Here is a 20,463-nt window from a genome sequence, read left to right as displayed (position 1 = left end):
CAATAAGCTTGAGATTACCTGAGTAAGTAGTGAGATTAATGGATTGATGAGAGTTTTAAGCTCGCTTACAAAGCTTGCCATTAGCGAATTAATATCGGGAGTAGGCAGAGGAATATTAGATTGTGGATGTTGACCTTGAGTTGCCTGAGCATACGTTTGAGGTTGGCTAGGAGGAGGATTGTTGGAAGTGGTATTGCGTGGGTGGCTATCTTGTACATTGTTAGGCTTATGACTAGAGTTTACATGTAATTTTTGATTATTTAGGTTGGTTTTCTTACGTTGCTGGAGGTTTTTGTAAACTGTGCATCCCCTGTAGTTTGCAGGGTGGTTACCTGTGCAGAGGGCGCATCGCATTGGGTCTTGACGTGAATTTGGACAGGCAGATGAAGAATGGTCATCACCGCACCGGACACAACGAGGACTATATCCGCAGTAGGCTTTGGTATGACCATAAGCTTGACAGTTCTGGCATTGACTAATAATTTTAGGCTTGTGAGGTTCTTCTATTTTTATTTTTGTGTGCAATAAGGATTCAAGTTTAAAAATCTCATTTGAGTGATCTGTTGGCTCGAGGTCGACAAAAAATAATGGCAGGGGTATTTTGCTAATTCTGTGAATAACCTGCGTAACTTGTCTGACTTCATATAAGCGAAGTTCGAGTTCACTTTTGATCATTTCCGTTGGAGTGGATGGGTGCAAGTTACGAATAACTATACGCATGGGTTTATCTTCTTTTAGCTGGAATGTATGGAATTCAGCTTCCGCATCTCTTAAGTAGTGAACTAGTGTTCTATACGCTCCTGGATTGGTAGTTTGGATTTTTAAATGATCAGCCGTTGACTTGCAGATAAAATTATCGACACCTATTAATTCAATTAGTTTTGTACAAACACCAGGGAAGTCTTCTACGCCTCGTATGAAAATTGGAGGGTGTGGTTTAGAGTAAGTGAGAACTGGATCTGGATCAGCAATTGACTGTTTTTCCTGTGTTTGGTATTGTTAAAACAAATTGTTTGTTCTTTATTAGACGTACTCTATTTTATTTCTGTCATACTGTAAGAGTTCACACTTTTATAATATGTATTAATACTATTGAGTCGTATACTATGAACGATCCTTAACACAGGGCCGTATTTACAATTTTTGAGCCCTGGGTCAACCATAATTTTACCTCCTCCCCAACCAAAAAATAAATCCACTTTTTTGATTTTTCTTAACACATTTTTAGTTATAATTCTTTATGGTTAAGTCATGGTTGTCTATCTACAACCGTGGTTATGTTAAAATAATATTAATTATATTCTATGCTAATCACTAACACTTATCAGTAGTTATTGTTGCACTGTTAAGTTCACAAAGGTCGAGTCATAGAACACCTTTTTTCCAAAAAAAAAACATTAATTGATACGACACTACACCGAGTTACCTCTGGGGGCCCCGCCGCCATTTAAATATATCAATATTTGGCCGCCCGGGGCAAATGTCTCTATTGATCTTCCCTAAATACGGCCTTACCTTAACATTATAATATAATTTATATGTAAGCATGTAGGATAGGAACACATTATTCTAATATATATTTTAGGACGAAAGTCACTGAAATAGGGAGGGTTCAAGTAGAAAACTGTGCTGAGGTGACATTATAATATTTTGTTATTTAATGCCACAAACGCAGTGCGTATAAGGAGAGTTCTGTTGCGTTAGAGTTCGGAAGGACTGTGTGTATATGACGGTCGTACATGGAGAGGCGAACGGATATCACACAAACCTCAGTGAAATATTATATGTTTTTTTTTAAATGCAATAAAAGTGTTTCCGACCATAAATTGTGTTAAACTTTCTTGCAACCGTTTGATGTTCTACCTTTATGACTTTACTGCGCGGGGGTATAAATATCCTATGGTCATGAGGTCTTAGGACTTAACAGCAATGGAATATATTAACATCATAATATGGTCATACGGTTTGAAAGGAACGTACTTAAAACGGTAAACGTATGCCATCGTTCCTCACCTCTAGTTACGAGTGTTGGCCGAATTAAACTTTTTTTCTATCGAAAGCTATAAAAGATCTATTGGTTGTCAAACACAAACTAAAATATACCCAAATAATAATTACTAATCATATACTTATGTAGGGGGGGGGGGGGCTTGCACCCAAATGTATGGTTATCCTTAAAAGCTCTAAAAACAGTTAAAAATTCTACAGTCAAAAATAAATATTTTTTTCAATACTCGAATCTCGAATCCAACACTTCTTTATCTATACAAAATATGAAAACTCTGAACAATTTGTAATTATATACTATCTGTAGATACAGCTGCTTATCACTTGTTTCAGAAACATTTTGTTTCCAAATACATGTATAAGTGTACCAACATCAAATGTGTGCACGGGTCAGGTATACGAAAAAAATAAATAATAAGCCATCTACGACACACCAATTGGCTTGTGTTTATTTGTATAATATGATATGTAGTTGTGTGTAGCTCAAAACAATGGTGGTGGGGACAGCAGAGAAAATCGGCAAATACCTTTAAACTACGTGTGTGATAATAAGCGTTTATAAGTGTGTGTATTTATACATAAATATAATAATGTAAATGTCTGAATTTTTTTATTTAATTAGTTTTTAAATAGCAGTTATTATGGTCTTAAAGTGTATAATATACTTTAATTTGAATACTTACACAATGTAATACTTAAGCATAGTAATAATGTAATTGTTTTAAAATAATCAATATTACCTACATAATGTAATATAATTAGAAGGCCAATTAAAATGTACAAGAAAATTAATAACATAATCTAATGAGATATATGCCATTATTATAATAATTAAATGTAATGAGATAGAAATAATACTGCACTTTGTGATATAATGATTGTGTAATATCGTGGTAAGGAGAGAAATTAGGGGATTAATTATTGCAGAAAGATCTGAAAGTAATTTATACAGGAATATTTCAACATGTCGTTAATAGAATTATAGGATAATGTAATATTATGTCATGTATTGTATTAGAGATTCGACCAAGGAGATAGTTCACTAATAATAATGACTTCACTACTTCAGCTTGTAATAACATAGTGGACTGTATTATAATTCAAATTTTACAAGACAAACATAAATGCATAAGACAATTATTTGCATCATTATGGGGATGTAGGCTCTGACCTGCGATATAGCATGAATTTTGACGGATTGGCCGCCATAGAAAATAATAAAACGTAAACAATAAAATGTTATAATATGATATAATATGCTGCTTTTGGCAATAATACAAACATTTGATTTTTAATTTTTACGAAATTTACCTATAATATTGATTAAACAGTTTTTTTTCATACACTGTTATATATCTGATACCTTTATAAAGTATCATTTATATTATTTACACTAAAACAAGTTTAAGAAACATGCATGTACAATAATTTAGTTCATTTTAATATATAAATTTTGCACATTTTGTTGGAATATCTACTATGGCTGAAGACTAATATTTCTCATATCTATGATTTTTTTTTTCATCAAAAATAATTCAGTAATAGATAGATTGTTACACAAATTAATTTTTGTAGTAAGAAATTGAATTATTTATATACTAATATTTTGTAAAGATATGGTATAACTGGGATGACACTAATCGTTTTATTTGTTTATATTTTATTTATTTATTTATTAATACTCATATAAACAAATTATGTTTGATTTCATGGGCCCCTAGATCATAGTGCTGACTGATCCTCTCCCTCATTTGTTAGTGCCCTGTTCATTCACATTTTATTATTTTACACATAATGTACATATGTAGATATACCTACCTGCCTACTTATACCTACTTCATAAACATAATATAGTACTATTATTGTGTGAATAATAAAGCCACGTTTAACAGTATCCACCCATAAGGCCCCATATGAACATATTAAGTGGTTTTATCAAAAATAATTTTCATTTTCTCTGTTATATGTTTTTAAAAATATGTCGAGGATAATATTATGCGTTGTATAGTACCTGTATAATAGGTAGTCTGTAATTATTGTTATGACAAATTAAAGCTTTTCTAACATAACTGCTAGTAATTATTACACCTCACAAGTCACAATATCAAAAAATATCGAAAGAACAAAGTTGACTTATTTAATTGAAAAGTCAACTCGAAGAATCAACTGATAAATATTCGATCAACCAGAACTTGACACTAATACCTATGTTTGTGGATAGTAGGAACAAATCCATGGAATAATAATTTTATTCTAGAACAAACTGTTTATTATAATTTTGGCTATTTGGGTACGTCGCATGTGTGATCGAAATGCTTATTATACCGTATGATTCCTCTGCTAAAGCGATCAAAACATATTAAAAATCAATAACAGCAATGACATCAGTTATTATAAAAAAAAGTCTGTTTATTAAAACTTACACCATCGAGCACCTATGCACTTATGACAAATAAACTATCACTCAGAAGCTTGAACCGGCTTATATATACCGTTTCCACCGGACACTTGAACACGTGTCGAACCAGATGAGGTGCGCAGCACAAGGGGGTAATAATATTTGATGTAGCGGCGACGATGATTTTGATGGCTGGTCAATGAGATAAGTTACATTACATCTGTCGGTCATGCGCAGTGCGCAGTCGCCTCCATCGTCGTGCAGTTAAAAATTCGACGAAACGTTATTCGACAACGGTAATATTAACTATTAAGTATGAATAATAATAATTATGATGACGCCATCGTGTCCGTCTGTCTCGGTGCAGCCCCCAAGGAGGGGGGTTTACCGAACGACCTCGTTCCACGTGATTATGGCTTCGTACTGCAGGTCGTTGCGCACTGTCGCAGTGCACCACGGCGGCGTGTGCAACGTGGTCATGCACTTTTCTCGGTTCTCGCCGCTGGCCAGCACGCGCGTCATGCGGTCCAGCACCATTCGGTCCCAGCAAACGGACCGCGAGCGGCCCCTCTGACGTTGCCAGCCCTGCCGGCTCATAGTCCGCACCCGGAAAACCATGTCCGGTGGTCCACCAGTGTGCTGTGTGGGCGTATCTGGGTCGTACACTTTGAGCACGGCCACTTGGATGCCGGACATCGTCGGTCGGGCCACACAAACCCAGTAAAGAAGGTTGCCATCCTGGACGTTCCTCGTCAGGTACGCCCGGCGCATGGTGCCCTGCAGTCCGAACGTCAGATCCGGCATTAGGAACTGGTTTTCCTGCGATAACGCCATACGCCGACGATTAGTGAAATTTATACGTTTGTGATATTTTATATACATTTAGGACAAGGATTTTAACCCAAAAGTGTATTATTTTGTTGGGTGCTCTAGGACGAAGCATTTCAGGCTCATGATAGTTCGTTTTATATATAACAGATGCTTACTTAAGAGGTGAACATTTTTTCTTTAAGTGCGTTATGAAAAGGCAGCTTTAGAGCATTTAAATGATATACTATATTATACTGTGGGTGATACCGTTACTAATTTACTATACACTTTACGGTACTTAGGCGAACCAAAATATATCGGCATATTACGATTTGACTGGGGTATACATATTTTAAATACATGTTTAATATTATTAAAATGTTACACATGACTCTATCATCAAAAATTGTTAAAAAATTGTATTAATTTAATAGTAGATATATAATATTAAATTAATGTAAGAAATAATATCAAATCATTCAAAACGCATTATGGAATTCAAATGAAAAATGTAATTTTTATTTCCATAATATTATGATTGCATATCAAAAAATCTTTTATTTTGGAAACAGAGAACTCTAATATACACATATGTGCATATATATTATAGTTTATAATATAATATTTCTAATATTTCTGTTTTGTGCGACAACTATCGAATTATAAGTCTAACAAATTTAAAATATTCTCCTTCGCTTTAGAGTTCAAACAGAATTCGGGTAGAGCAGTTGTGTGCAATTTACATTATATTTAACCCACCTTGGACCTCGCTCCACCCAACCACCCACCAACACTATATCCGATGCACAATGCTACGGCGCCGTGTGGTAGTCGTTGGTAGCTCACGTAAATGGGGAAGGGGAGGGGGGTATACAGGTGGTGTGTACGTTACCATTACGTCGTAGGCGGAAAACTGGTGGTCGGTGGCAACGTGGTGGAACGCTTCGCCGTACGCACCCGCCCATCGGCAACAGGGCACCATGCACCGAACATGCGGTGCGTGAGGACACATGGACTCGTGAACGGCGGCCGACAACACGTATACCAGGTACGGACAGCCGACCGGACGGTAAGCGCACGTCACCTTCACTATGGACATGAACTCGTGCAGCTTGCGGGTGGAAGCCGGCGGCGGCAGCGTGTGGACGGCCACCGGTGGCCGCGAATTGTGCTGCTGCTGCTGCTCTGAGGACGACGCGTTCGCCGACTGCAGTGCCGGCGGAGGCAGTTGTGGGCAGGCGTGCTCTTCCAGGCGCGCTGGCGGTGACCGGCACAACGGGCACTTGGGTGGCGTCTCCGGGTGCAGCCTGTTCATGGTGCACGAGCACTCGTCGCACAAGCCGTGCCCGTTATCGCAGCACGTGGACATGGCGCCGGACACTTCTTTGCACACCGGACATTCGAGCGCACGGCGCACGCCCTCTGACAGCTGTTGGATTTCTTCCAACAACGATGTCGCGAACCGGAGACGGCCTAGTTCGTCCGACGGCAGCACGGCGGCTACTTTGGGCAGGGCGGAGATACCGTGGCCGAAATACCCGGTCGACCAGAATGGCATCGGGTTTGGGGACTGGCGACAACCATCCATTTCGCCGCCGCCGCCGCCGCCTCCGTTGTCGTCGTCGTCGTCGTCGTCACTGTCTGCGCAATCGTTACGTGTCCCACTAGGCGGAGACGGCACTTGGATAAAAAAAAAAACGGAAAACAGACACACACGAGCAAGTCCACGGTTCTGCGCAGGACAATATTGCAATATATTTTTCCTGTGACGTATACTGTAGCGCCGTCCACGGTTATTTATTGTTATACGGTTATTATATCGATGCGATCGCGAAATCAATATCCAATATTTGTACGGCTCGCCGATAGTCGGTCGAGCCGAGTGTTTGTTTTTTTTTTGAGCCAGCCCGACTGCATTCCCACTGTTGCTGGGTGCACCGCTGCCTTGGCGACCGCGCGAGTGTTTGGCCGCCTCGCGGTCCGTTGGCTGTGTGATCGTACCGAATGTTATAGGTAGGGCTCGCGGAAAAATATGAAAATAAAAAAAAAAACAATTGAATCCACCATAGTGAAAAACGTAAGCAAACCGAAAAAGCGCCGAGTAAACGAGAGGCCATAATATTATGGACAATGATCATAATAATATATAACTTGTTAATATGTACTTATTTGCTTACAAATGTTCAGAAAGATAAAATTGTGATGACTGGTCAGCGCACGCCTTTTTATTTACATTGAAACGTAGAATCGGTTCACGATTAAGCGAAGAATTAAGGCAGAGCTTTTTGAGTGCTATATATTGACAACTTTTTTGCAAAATATACTGTTTCTTAATAGTTACAGCTGTTTTATAATAATTTTAAATTGTTTATAAAAAAATGCAATACCTAAATCTCAAATATCTACTATTATACAAGTTATGGCTAATAATTGATAATTTGTTGAGCTCTAGATAACAATAGTGCAATTATCTGTAATTTTATTGGTATTATGTGTTTTTTCGAAAATATTTTGAAGGATTGAGAAGGTTATTCCTTTTTGGTTGAACGATTGAAAAGGGAGTTACCCGTTTCCGCCAAAAGTGTACCATTACCTTTTCCCCCAATTCACTTTTCCGCCAAATCATAAATTGTTCGATTCCCTTTTCCGCCAAAACCCTGCCTTTCCCTTTTCCCCCAATTCTCTTTTCCGACAAATCAAAAAGTTAGTCTAGTATAATTTAAATATTTTTAATATATTGTAAATTATAATTTTATTTTTATTTTATATACATTAAAAAGTTTGTACTATATTGATATATATTCCTATAACGTACCGTAATTTCAACCAAATGTTAAATTTATCACTGATTATCGGGATTATTTCCCAAACTCTATCGATTTTTATTGCTAATCTTGCTTGTTGTACCAGTTATATTGTTACAGTTGACAGTTGTATGATACGTACGAAACTAACCGTTATTGTACCTATAATAGTACGCAGCCTAGTCGCTTTCTAACCGTTCTCGATAAACTATAACTTACTATTGAATTTATTACTTTTTTTGAACCGAAATATTGTTGACTGACATATTGTATATTTTATAAATAATATTCAAACATTATTCAAATTCTAGACTTACTTTTTTGATTTGGCGGAAAAGTGAATTGGGGGAAAAGGGAAAGGTACACTTTTGGCGGAAACCGGCCATGCCCATTGAAAACACTAAACGGTCACAGACCTTGTCGATTACCCAAAAAATTAATACGATTGAGAACGAATTTATTTGCAACGGTGCTAATCATTTAATCGGCTATCGAACGATTCACCTCATTGAATTATTTTTTTTTAACTGAAAATTTGTGTATTATGGAAATAAAAAAAAATACATTTGAAAAGTCATTGTGGGTGTAAAATACAATAACATATTTTAAAAGGTTTAAGTAGTAGTAGTAATAATATTTTTAATTTACAACAAAAAAACATACATATTATTCTTGGTTACCTATATCATATGTAATTTCGTTCACATTTGAAAATAAAAAAACTCAAAAAAAAAACAGTGATTACAAATTTTTAAATTTTTTGGTTACAGAATAACCTATGTGGAATATTGTTTTAAATTGCCCGTATTAATCAACCCTTAACTAAAAAAGTTGAAAACTCTAAAAATGTTAACAATAAAATAATAAGTATATTTTGTATGACATGAATTTGGTGAAAATTTAAACTTTAAATCCTTGTAAAAAAAAACGCACATATGTATTTTTAATATTATACAACCAATAGAGTAAATATTTATCAGGAGCCTTGTATTACAATTTCATTGACAAAAAAAAAAAATTGTATTATCAATTATAGGAAACAAAAAATAAAAAAATTGAAAATTGAAAATGTCCGTAGACCAGTCAAAACGAGTAAAATATTTTTTAAATTTTATTAAGCATATAAATTGATAAAAATGAAGAAGATAGAAAAGATAACACAAACATTCAGTGAAAATTGCATGGTTATTAGGTCTTTTTTTTAGAGTTACACTAACTTTTTCAAAAATTGGTTTTGCTTATGAATTTACTGTTTTCCTTAATTTATTCCTTTTTCTTATTTGTTCTTCCTGTCGCTTTCGAAAACAATTGGGTATTTTAAATTTCGACCTTCCAAATGCACCAACTAGATTAACTTTCCTACTAGAAAATTTGATGTTAAAGAAAATTGAAGCGCTTTTACTGCCATAAAACATGATGACAAATACAAAAGAAACACGCGCATCAATACATTCATCGCTCCTCTCAGAGAATCTAAAAACAAAATTAACCAATTTCTTAAGTAATCAAACTTTTTAAATGTACTTCCAAGTTGATTTTTGGTATTTATTCAATACTAAATATGAAAAATACTTGAGTGAGAAAAAAATGAATATAAATTGCTAGTTCTAAATCGTATAACAAATAATGTTCTCAATCGTGTCTTACTAAATCAATCTGGTTCCTCGCTTGATGCAATCCGAGCGAGCATATTTTTACCTATTTGAAATATGATCCCGTGATAATTACCTGACAACCAATAACATTGGACAGTGTAGACATTCCAATGTGTTGTAAATAATTTTTAAAAATAGTAAAAACTTTAAATTGTTAAAAGCTGTTAAAATTGTATATAATTATTAAATCATTTCGTATTCTCTTAAAATGTAATTATTATAATAAACCTTGCTAATTATGTATTTCATATTTAGCAGACAATATACTCCGTCTTTGTAAAATACGGTGGCGTATCGTATTTTTCAGTTGTTTTAAATAATTCAGTAGTTTTTTTATTCAATATTATCATAATTGGTATTCGTTACCCTTATATATGTGGTGTTCGTCGTCATTCCCGAAATTCAGCCGTTTATCTATTTTATTATTACTACATACGGCGCCACTCTTGTTATTATATGTACCTGTATAGTGTATATAATATGAGTATATATGTATAGATATTTACTATGTGCGCCGCCGTTAGCCATATAGTTGAGCGTAATTTCCTCGAACGATTTTCGCACGAACGATTTGCATTCTAATGCCGAGGCGATTCTATGCAACATATCGGTGGGTTGCTAGCACTCTTTTTTATTTTTATTTATATATTTTTCTCGCTTTGTTAAAGATATTCATACAATATCACACGATCATCCAACATAACATCATGATAATAAGTGGTGAACTATGAAAAAAAAATTCATCCCGGGAAAACTATTTTACCAAACCTAAAATTGGTTTAGTCCTTGACATAGCTTTTTGATTTTTTTTAAGGTGTAAATTACTTATAATATTTAAGTTTTATAGAACATGTTGCCCTCAAATTAGTATTCATTTAACACATTTTATATTTTACAATAAGTTAAAACAGAATATAACATTAAATTTAAGAAATATTTGTAGGTTTGTGGTTTGTTTTAAAAAAAAATGTTATCTAAAAAATCACTCAATTTTTTAACAACGCTAGTTATGTTTTCAACATCAATTTCATATTTAATTTATATTTCTCTACAGCCATAAGCAGGAATCCCTCTAATAGTTATTTATATAATTATGTGTACTGTAAGAACACAAAATGCCCCGAAAAGTCTCCATATCCCGTATAGTCCACCACTGGTAATGATCCAAGGAACTTGAAGCTTATTCTAGCTGAATTTGTGAAAAGTGCAAATGCAATTGCCACTGCGCTACATACGAAAAATATATTTGTTATAGGATTTTTCGTTTGGAGAATGGTTGCACGGAAATAATATGTGTGATTCTCAGGAGTGCTTATGATTTTCTAAAGAAATAAACTCGATTGAATTAACAACGAAATGCTCACTTAACTTTAAAAAGTTATAGTTTCTTGACAAACAAAATTGTTTACTAATTTGTTGTTTGAAACTCGTAAACGACAAGACAATACTATAGGCAGTTCTCGTATTATATGATTTGAAAAACTGGCATTCATTGTTTTAATATTAAACCGTAAAACTTCAGTGGTTGTAGGTACCTATATGGTACTATAACTTTCTATCAAGCAGAGGAATCCAATAAAAGATAAATAACTTTGGTAAGGATCAACAACGGTGTTTCCGGTCTCCATACAGGTATAGTGTGTTCGAGGAAAGGGTGGGTGGGGGAAACCATACTCCAGACCCTCAAATGTTATTACTCGGTCTGTCGAGGTGTGCTCCGACAATATTCGTGTATCTCTTGTTACGACTTCGGAACTATATATTATACGTGTCTTATCTGTAGTTCGAATCTTTGTCTCGGAACAATCACTATGCCTTGCTAACACTGAGTATATTGTTGTACAATTAATGCACCCCATGTGAAGTAGGTTGTATTTTGAAGTTGGCATGTCCCGTGAAAAAAAAAACTTCCTTAATTTGTATTCATCCAAATAATAATGACGTAGGTATGTAACAATAGTATACAAACTATAATTGTATTATTGTCAGAAAAAAAGTCTTGACACATACTAAATATTACAGAGTTATATTGTATCGATGACAAGATAAATAATTGATCTGACATTATTACTAGTATGACCCCAGTTGTTCATTATAATTGTTTGGTCTCAAATCAATTTTAATTAGGAACGATAGAGTATATCGTTATAATACCCATGATAAACATCTTGCGTACTTTCTGTTTAGATATAATATAATATAATGTATGTCAATTTGTTATGATAATGATCCTCAGTTTTTTTTTTTAAATTTTATTACAGACCATTTACTAAACATCGATACTGTATTGTTATTAACTTGTTTTGGTATGTATTACAGTTCAATTTAAGGACCCAAATATATCTTTGGCATCCAGTGGTTCCAGAATTAAACCAAATCGTAATATTTGAATTATGATAGTTAAGTGAAAAGGAATTACACGTAAAAACATTTTTTTAAATTAAAAATAATATTATAATGAACGATGAGCGATTATTTATTTAATCAATTAATTTTATATGTGGTCACACATATTCAGATACCTAGGTTACATTAATTAATGTTATTCGCCATTATCGCAAATACAATTTTAACACGATTTTATTATAATATAGTGGATTTAGAATCGTTATGCCGTCATGGTACCAACCATTTTGAGTTCGACGAAAATAAAAATCAATTCATTTCTGATGCTTTACACGTAATGCGTAATACCGTATAGGTACTTATACCTATTGTAGCACAGTCAATCGATATTGTAATAATGGCGTCACGGTGTACGTTTGTACAACCGAGAAACAATTGAAATATTATCTGTCATATGTCCAACCGTAACTATAGATAGTATATAAAGCCAAAGGCTATACATTGTCGACAAACCTAAGCGTTTGACACGCGTTTTATACTAATGACCGAGTTTAAAATAACAAAAACGACAATCCTTACAAACGATACTGTCGTGGGCAGGGAAAAAAAGGGAAAACTATTATTTACAGCTGTTGTATATATGTACACTACAGTGGATGGCTTCAAGAACGTATTTTATGTATCGCCAAAGTTGTCAAGGTTTTGGCCAAATTGGTGTTTCAACTTTTGTTATTAATTATTTAGGCAATAGATAAATATAATATTATAATATTATAATATTATGCTTTCTATCTTCGGATAACCAACAAGCTTAGGTTTATAAAAATTGTAAAAAGTAGACACTTGATATCATTGGCTATAAATAGTACTATTATAATGCTATAGATAATCAATAATAATATCTCAGACAAATAACAATACACTTAATAATACTGTCGGAAAATACCTAATCTGTGTTTTCCTCTATTCGCTGTGATCGCATGTTATACAAAATATAGAAAATCATATTGAAATCATGAGTGAAAATACTCTATGACTGAGTAACATAGGTATTAATTATAACTCGAAGACGAAAATCTGGTAGTACTTTATACATAGACATTAGACATGTAGCTACCTATTAATAATATAATGTATCCACGCTGCATGTTTAGGTACTTACTTTTGGACTTCGCTGGAGGACACTTTTCGAACACCGGCATATTAATCATCCATTCGGTGGCGGCCGAAAAGTCATCTTCGGTGTACCTGAATTTGGATTCGTTGGACTGTCTGAGCAATGGTTTCCTGGAAGATGAATCAAATGTGTTGCTTCCGGTGGCCATCCGTGAACGATATCCGTGTTTATCGGACGAGGGTGGCTGCACCATCATTGTCTTAAACAGTTCTTCGTGGCCCATTGAATTGGGTTTCCTTTCCATCGCATGTATCACCGGCAATGGAATGTTTTGACCGCGAGTGGCCCGCTGCGCCTTCGGGAGCCGTTGAGCTTTCGTCGGCGGTGGCCGTCGCTGGTCAGCCGGGGCACAGTCCAAGACCTCGATCACACCCACAGGTATGCGGTCTAGATTACTTTTAACGGAGCTATGTATCATCGGCCACTGAGGTGACGATGTCAAAAATGGCGACGGCGACGATGGTGGTGAAACGGATTCCGTAGCCAATAACGGTGAATCCCTGTGACCGGCCTTGGTGGCCAGGTGCTCGGTCCATTCGGCTTCGGATAGCCACAGTGCTTGGGGCTCCTTCTCGGACGTAGAGCTCAAGACTGGTATCGTTCCAGCTTCGGAAGCCAGTTCCCTCACCGAAGTCGTATTTGAGTGGTTCGACTCCAGAGTATCCTGTGATACAGATCCAATGAGTTGTGGCCTCTGCCCCAACGGCAAGGACGACGTCGATGGTGACGGAGATGAAGACTGCTGCCGCCGGATGGCCGGCGATGGGCCCGCCGATTTGCACTTGGCCGTCGTGCCCAGTATAGCCACAGTACTCGAATTGGCAGCTAACGTGGTCAACGCCGTAGCCTCCACGTAATGCACAGATCGCAGGTCGTCTTCGATACCCATCGCATAACTATCGAAGTCATCGCACTTTAAGGCCATTTCGTCATCGCTGTCTGTGTCATAATCCACTCCACTGCGCACGCGGCGGTCATCTGCCACTGATATTCCGGTTGAGGATGTGTTGTAATTTTTTTTCGGTTGCCGTGTGACAGGGACGGTCTCAAACTTTGGAGGTTCAAATTCCCTTTCAGGGGATGGACTCCTCGATTTCGAAGCTGAAACAAAATACGAAATAATTGTATAGTTCACCCGCTAACACTTAGTTGGGCACAAGGAGGATGAGTGGTTCTTGTGATCTTTATGGTTGGAGGTAATTCATTATGAATATTATTTTTGTTATACCTATCATTTCAACACCACCAATGAGTATCATCATTTTTACTAGATAATTTATATTATTGAGATAGGTATTACACTGTTAAATCAAATTCTTATTTTCAATAAATAATCAAAATACAACAAATGTGCTCCGTGTTTCTGAGACATTTATTTTATACATTGGTATTCAGTTAAATAAATATTTTTTAATATCGTCATGAACTCGGACTTTAACCTTAGTCACTAACATTTTTTTTTATATCTCTTAACTATTTTATCCTTTACTAAAAAATAATTTACAGGTATGGATTTATTATATAATTTGAATATTTAGATAAATTATAGCAGATAACTGACATTTTCCTTAAGATAAATGAATAGAAAATGTTTCCAAATTTATCTATACACGATTATAAATAATTCTATTTTTGTGTAGTCATCATAAAATATCATAATGTTTTTATTTAGATAAGTCTCACCACCAACTTATCTCGACTGTCATCTGCAGGTTACTCACTCTTAATATTTTCAATTTCTAAGTTATAGCTGACTTACCAGTACCACCAATATTATTTTAAAAACACAAAGTATTTTGGCTTTCTTATTAAACACATTTTGAAGGTTACCTATTCAATTTAAAACGTGATTTTGCTGTTACTTATTGTGTTATTAGATTTTAATTAATAAAGGCAATACATACATATAAACTAGTATATGTAGATATTTTTGAGGGTGGAAACTCAAAGTAAAATATTATATGAATGTAAAAACTGAAATACATGTCAGTATGACATTTGTGATTGAGTAATTCCTAAAATAAGTATGGGATTTTTAAAATTCGGTTGAGATTACATATTATTATATTTTTAAATTAATTGTGAATGACAATACAATTTTATTATACTCTGATTATTAAATGTTACATAATTTGATGAATGTATTAAAACATTTTTTGGATAAATGTGTACTACTATTTGTATTCTGCAATTGTGCGCTAGGATCTTGAAACGAATAATACACCTAATATATTTACACTTTTTGACAGTCGATAATATTATACGCAATAACACTTAGAATCTATTGCTCGTTATACAGACGTTGGTCTCAAATTAGTCGTATTGCTTTTGATAAACGACTAATTATAGTATATGCTTATGCGAACGTTCAATCTATTTATGCATACATTAAATAGTCAGATGTGAGAGTATAATTACTCAAAGTAGCTTTAATTATTCTTTTATGGTAAACATTATAATGGATGTCAAAGGGATGTTTAAATTTTAGCTTGGTACATTTTTACTACTGAAGTTTATCTAAAACTTTTGTCCTGCAGAATGGGCATGAAAAAGTTGTACGAACGTTTTGATGACGTGCATAAGATGTCTGGTTAGGTGTATATTCATTTTTATTCAACTGTTTTATTTATTTATATTTTACTCGAATCAGTTCATATTATTGTACTATGAGACCTACTTGAATTTACTGGGAACAGACACCAACTATTTACTAAAATATTTTATTCTATCTTAGAAAATATTATTAAATTATAATGTTATGACAGTGGAATAAATTATGCTTGTATCTATATTTTGATCTGTCTTCCAGATGCTATCAAGACACAATTATAATTTTATATTTATACAAAAGTAACATACAACAATGTTGGAAATTAAATATTTTAAAAATATTAATTTGATTTCATTATAAACTGATATTAAGTAAATAAATCGTGACTTAGAATCTATAACTTAAATAAACTATTACCAATGTAAATGTAAAACTATTAATTTGTATACTTGATAAAATGTTTAGATTTTGTTTAATGTCAAGTTATATAATATACAACTATATGGAATAATTTTGGTACACTTGATTTTATTTGGCAGGTTTAAATGTATTAGTAAAAACTTTTTTGATGATGTGTTATGGGATATATATTCTATAGCAAATAATATGTTATTTATGTTAATCAAAACTAAAAGGAGATCGACCAACATAAGTTGCGAGTTTATGTTCACTTATTTAGATAGATCCATGATATGTGTATTTTACTATCTAATATTGTTTCAATTTGGGTTACACTTAAAAATTTAATTTTTTTAAATTTATAGTGCATTTGATTTATATTAATTGATACAATATAAAAACAAGAGAAAAATAGTAAATACATTTGTAATGTTTCGTAAAAATAGATTTAAATTTATGTATGTATTAAATATTATATACTTAAATAATTTTATATTTTGAGCGGAGCTATTATTATTACTATTATTAATTAGTTCAAAATTAAACTGAGTTTTTTTTTTATTATATTGATTTTATTTTGTGCCTAAGAAAATATTTACAGAAAAAAAAATATTTCAATATGAATTTCAAGGATAATTTCTAGTAGAAAATTGTATATGGTCATTGCACATTTCAAAATAGTTACAAAAAAACAAAAAAAGAGGAAAACAGAAATAAATACGGAACACCAGTTTTTAATAATTTATTTTTTATGCTTTTATTCAAAATGGTATTTTCACTAAATATTTTTATTCGTGTGAATTTTTTAGACATGTCATTACAATTATAAAATTATTTTCGCTGTTTTAATAAATTGTAAAGGTTCATAACTAGGGTTCAGATTTAAAGGCCAAAGGCTTATTTTTAATAATACGATAATAATAGAAAAATAATTTTTATATAAAATTGTGTTTCATTTAATATCTAAGACGATAGATGTTTTTTTTCTTTGCCATTTTTGTGTTTGATTTTCAATTTATCTAATAGTTTTATACACAGCTTAAATATTATCATTACTAATCGATGAGAGCTTGAGAAGACGGTGTTTTGTTGTTATATCATGTTTAACATTATTTTGAATGGGTTTTATTCTTCTCTGAGTAAAAATCTTAATTTTGATAATTATTTATGTATGAAATATGCCCCAAATAACTTCGGTGGACGTTTAAAGATTATTTTCTATGTACAAACTATTTTGGGCCCAAACCGTCAACGTTTTACTTAAGACAGTTTATCTAAGTGCATGGTAGTGAAATTGTTCTTAATACCAATTAGTTAGTAGATTTAATTTTGTGATAAATATTTGAATTGCTTTTTCGTATAAAAAAAAAGAATTTTTTTTTTTCATTTTTCACATTTTAAATCCTTTTGTTATCGATTATATTGAAAAATCGGGAAAACGCGAGTTGGGTCCCGAGATATTTGATCCCTTAAAAAAAACACGAGTTGGGTCCGCGGTATTATTTTATAATACTCGAATTGGGTCCGCGGTATTATTTTATAATACTCGAATTGGGTCCGCGGTAATAATATATATATTATTATTATTATTATTATTATTATATTATCTTAATAAGATATTAAGACGTATCCATCTAAGTGTCCATCTAATAAAATATATATTATATATTATATCAGTCATCTTCTCGCTAACCAATCAAAAAAACCGTAGAAAAAGAAAATTTTTTAAGAGAAAAGATGCTTTCTTTTACTAGTGGAGAATTGACGCGGTTAAATTTTGTAAAAGAAGTGTTATTTAAATTTATTCCCTAGCCTATATTTATTTTAGTACAATTAATATTTATTACTTAATAGTTATTTTTTATTTTAATACAAAAATTTATTACTAAATAATATATAATATTTTTTATTTTCTAAAATTAATCTAATTACTTTATAATTTATATTTATAATTTTTACATCAGACCTTAACATAACAAAAAATAAAATTTTTGGAAGACATTCTAGCCAACCTCCACGTGGTGTCTCCTGGGTAACGCAAATAGGCTAGTCCCAACTCATGTACTCTATAAAATATACCGGGACCCAACTCGTGTATTACATAAAGTATACCGGGACCCAACTCATGCTGTTTTTGAAATTTGGGACCCAACTCGTGTATTACATAAAGTATACCGGGACCCAACTCATGCTGTTTTTGAAATTTGGGACCCAACTCGAGTTTGTCCGAAAAATCCGAACCCTATTCATAACTAAATACTGGATTTAATTGATCAATATTGCAAATGTTTTGCCAAAAACATCGAATTAAACATATAATATCTGAATTTTACTTAATTTATTCTGCTTCTGCTTATTTAAAATTATATTTCAAACATTTGAAATTTTGTGTGCTTAAAATAACAAAATATTTTACCCAGGTAATTGTATAATATAAAAAGGGTATTATTACAGATTGCGTTCAGAGCAGATAAGCTGTGGTAGTGTAATATCATTATCATGATGAAGAATTATGATTCTTATCATTCTACAAGCCGGTGGATGCTTATCGTAAATCGTTTGTATAATATAATAAATTGTCTGTTATGAAATTTGCATTGTCATATTTGTTAAAAAGATATTATATGAATTATGTAGATCAATAGATATAATTTATTAATCTTCAGAAATCTAGACATCAATTTAAAAATAATAAAATGTGTTTGTTCACAATTTGCTTGTACAGAAATATTTGTATAATTGATAACTTAGCTGCTAAAACTATATTTCATAGAAAAAAAATAATCAGAAGTTCTTTAGAGTGCCTAATTATTGGTACTAACATAACAAAACAAACCTTTTCTCTAGAAGACTTAAAATTAGAAAATTAGATTAGTTTGATACGTGTTACTCTGACCAAAAGTACTTACAACAAAGGAAGGTTCCACTACACAATTTGTGTATCACCAGAATAAAATAAAATTAATATAACCTAGTAAAAGTATACATGCAAAATTAAAGTATAAAAAAATTAAATAAACATCTTTAAAAAAGATACTGACAGTCCATCTCCACTCATAATCGATTTTCATGTACAACTGTTTAATCATTAATTTCAAGTTAAACACACACATAATAGTTACCTACTCAATGGCAGCTTGCTCAAAATCTACAATACACAGAATACTGCAAAATGAATTATCCAGTTTTTTTTTCAATTTAGTTGTATATTACGAAAAATAAATAAAATCATATCGAGTAGGTATCCGGTATACTATACAGTAAGTATCTAGAGTACCTCGTTTTCACGTCAGTTGAATAGGTCATAGTAATGGACGCTTGGATGGTAACCATTGTTAACATACAATTATTTTAATAATACAAAAATAAAAAAGAATAAGCAAATAATATATTTTGACGACATTTTAAAAAGTACTCAACAATTTATATGTTTGACTAGCCAAAGCAAAAACAAGATTCAATTGCCCCCTTCATTTAACCTCCCTTAAAGTTTAATCCAAGCATTTTTTTTCACTAAAAATAGATCAAAATATTTAGATCAAATGATTGTTTTTTTAAATTTTATGTACATAAAATGAATCATAAACAAATCATTTCTGAGTTTTTATTTTTTATTATTTTTGGACAATAATCATTAAAATTGTTGTTTATAAAATATGAAATATATTGAATATTTAAAGGAATACTTACTATAATTAAACATGTTTTATAAGTCACTAGATAAAAATAAATAAATATTAATACCTAATTATAATTTTTGAATCATCATAATATACTTTATAATCCAATTATTATTGATATATTTACCTTAATTCTTAGTACACAAAGTAAGACTACTCGAAAACTACCAGTTTGAATTTCAATTCAAATACATAAATGTTGTCAAAAATCTCATCTGCAGTTTAACAATGTAATGTAAAAAAGTGTTTTTAATTTTTTAAAAATGAAAATTGTGTTGCTACATTCCTTAAATAGTTATTAACAATATCAATTGGTATTTTAAAATATTTTATCTAGTACATAGACACTTTACCAAGAGTGAAATATAATATGTGATTAATCATTTTATGTTATTTTAGAAGTTTTTATTCTTAAGAAGGTTGGGGGAATTAAAATATATAGTTGGTGGGTTTGTACAAAGATATGTGTGATGATATAGTTAGCAATAGGTGTAATACTTGATGAATAAAATGTTGGTTCAATTTAACTTAGTTTGTTTTTTGGAATTTAGTTTTTTTTTTAAAATTAATTCTTAAGGATTTAAAAATTATAGCTGTATTAAACAAATACAGTTTAAAGTATCTAAGTCCTTATTA

The 20,463-nt window shown here is 32.5% G+C and overlaps 2 protein-coding genes across 3 annotated transcripts in view; both read right to left on the bottom strand.

The window, feature by feature from the left end:
• Nucleotides 1–20,463, bottom strand: part of LOC111032160 — a 151,412-nt gene that overhangs the window by 38,651 nt on the left and 92,298 nt on the right. For both annotated transcript variants that reach the window (XM_022312392.1, XM_022312393.1), the window contains exon 2: nt 13,183–14,298. In XM_022312392.1, coding sequence (XP_022168084.1) covers nt 13,183–14,298 — 1,116 coding nt within the window. The remainder of the gene's footprint in view (nt 1–13,182; nt 14,299–20,463) is intronic.
• Nucleotides 4,435–6,808, bottom strand: LOC111032161. Its single transcript, XM_022312394.1, has 2 exons — nt 6,108–6,808; nt 4,435–5,224 (listed from the first exon to the last, which is right to left on the bottom strand). The coding sequence occupies exons 1-2, from the start codon at nt 6,801–6,803 to the stop codon at nt 4,790–4,792; spliced, it is 1,131 nt and encodes a 376-aa protein (XP_022168086.1). The 5' UTR covers nt 6,804–6,808; the 3' UTR covers nt 4,435–4,789.

The sequence above is a fragment of the Myzus persicae genome, unplaced genomic scaffold, assembly GCF_001856785.1.
Source record: "Myzus persicae strain clone G006 unplaced genomic scaffold, MPER_G0061.0, whole genome shotgun sequence".
Lineage (NCBI taxonomy): Eukaryota > Metazoa > Arthropoda > Insecta > Hemiptera > Aphididae > Myzus > Myzus persicae.
The sequence above is the reverse complement of the archived record's forward strand: the minus strand, read 5'-3'. Positions and strand labels throughout refer to the sequence as shown.

What these genes read in the sequence shown, in the direction of transcription:
- LOC111032161 (XM_022312394.1), bottom strand. Translation starts at nt 6,803, where the DNA reads ATGGATGGTTGTCGCCAGTCCCCAAACCCGATGCCATTCTGGTCGACC. An exon ending in TTTCCGCCTACGACGTAATG is followed by an intron (nt 5,225 to 6,107) that starts GTAACGTACACA and finishes GCGTTATCGCAG; the next exon opens with GAAAACCAGTTCCTAATGCC.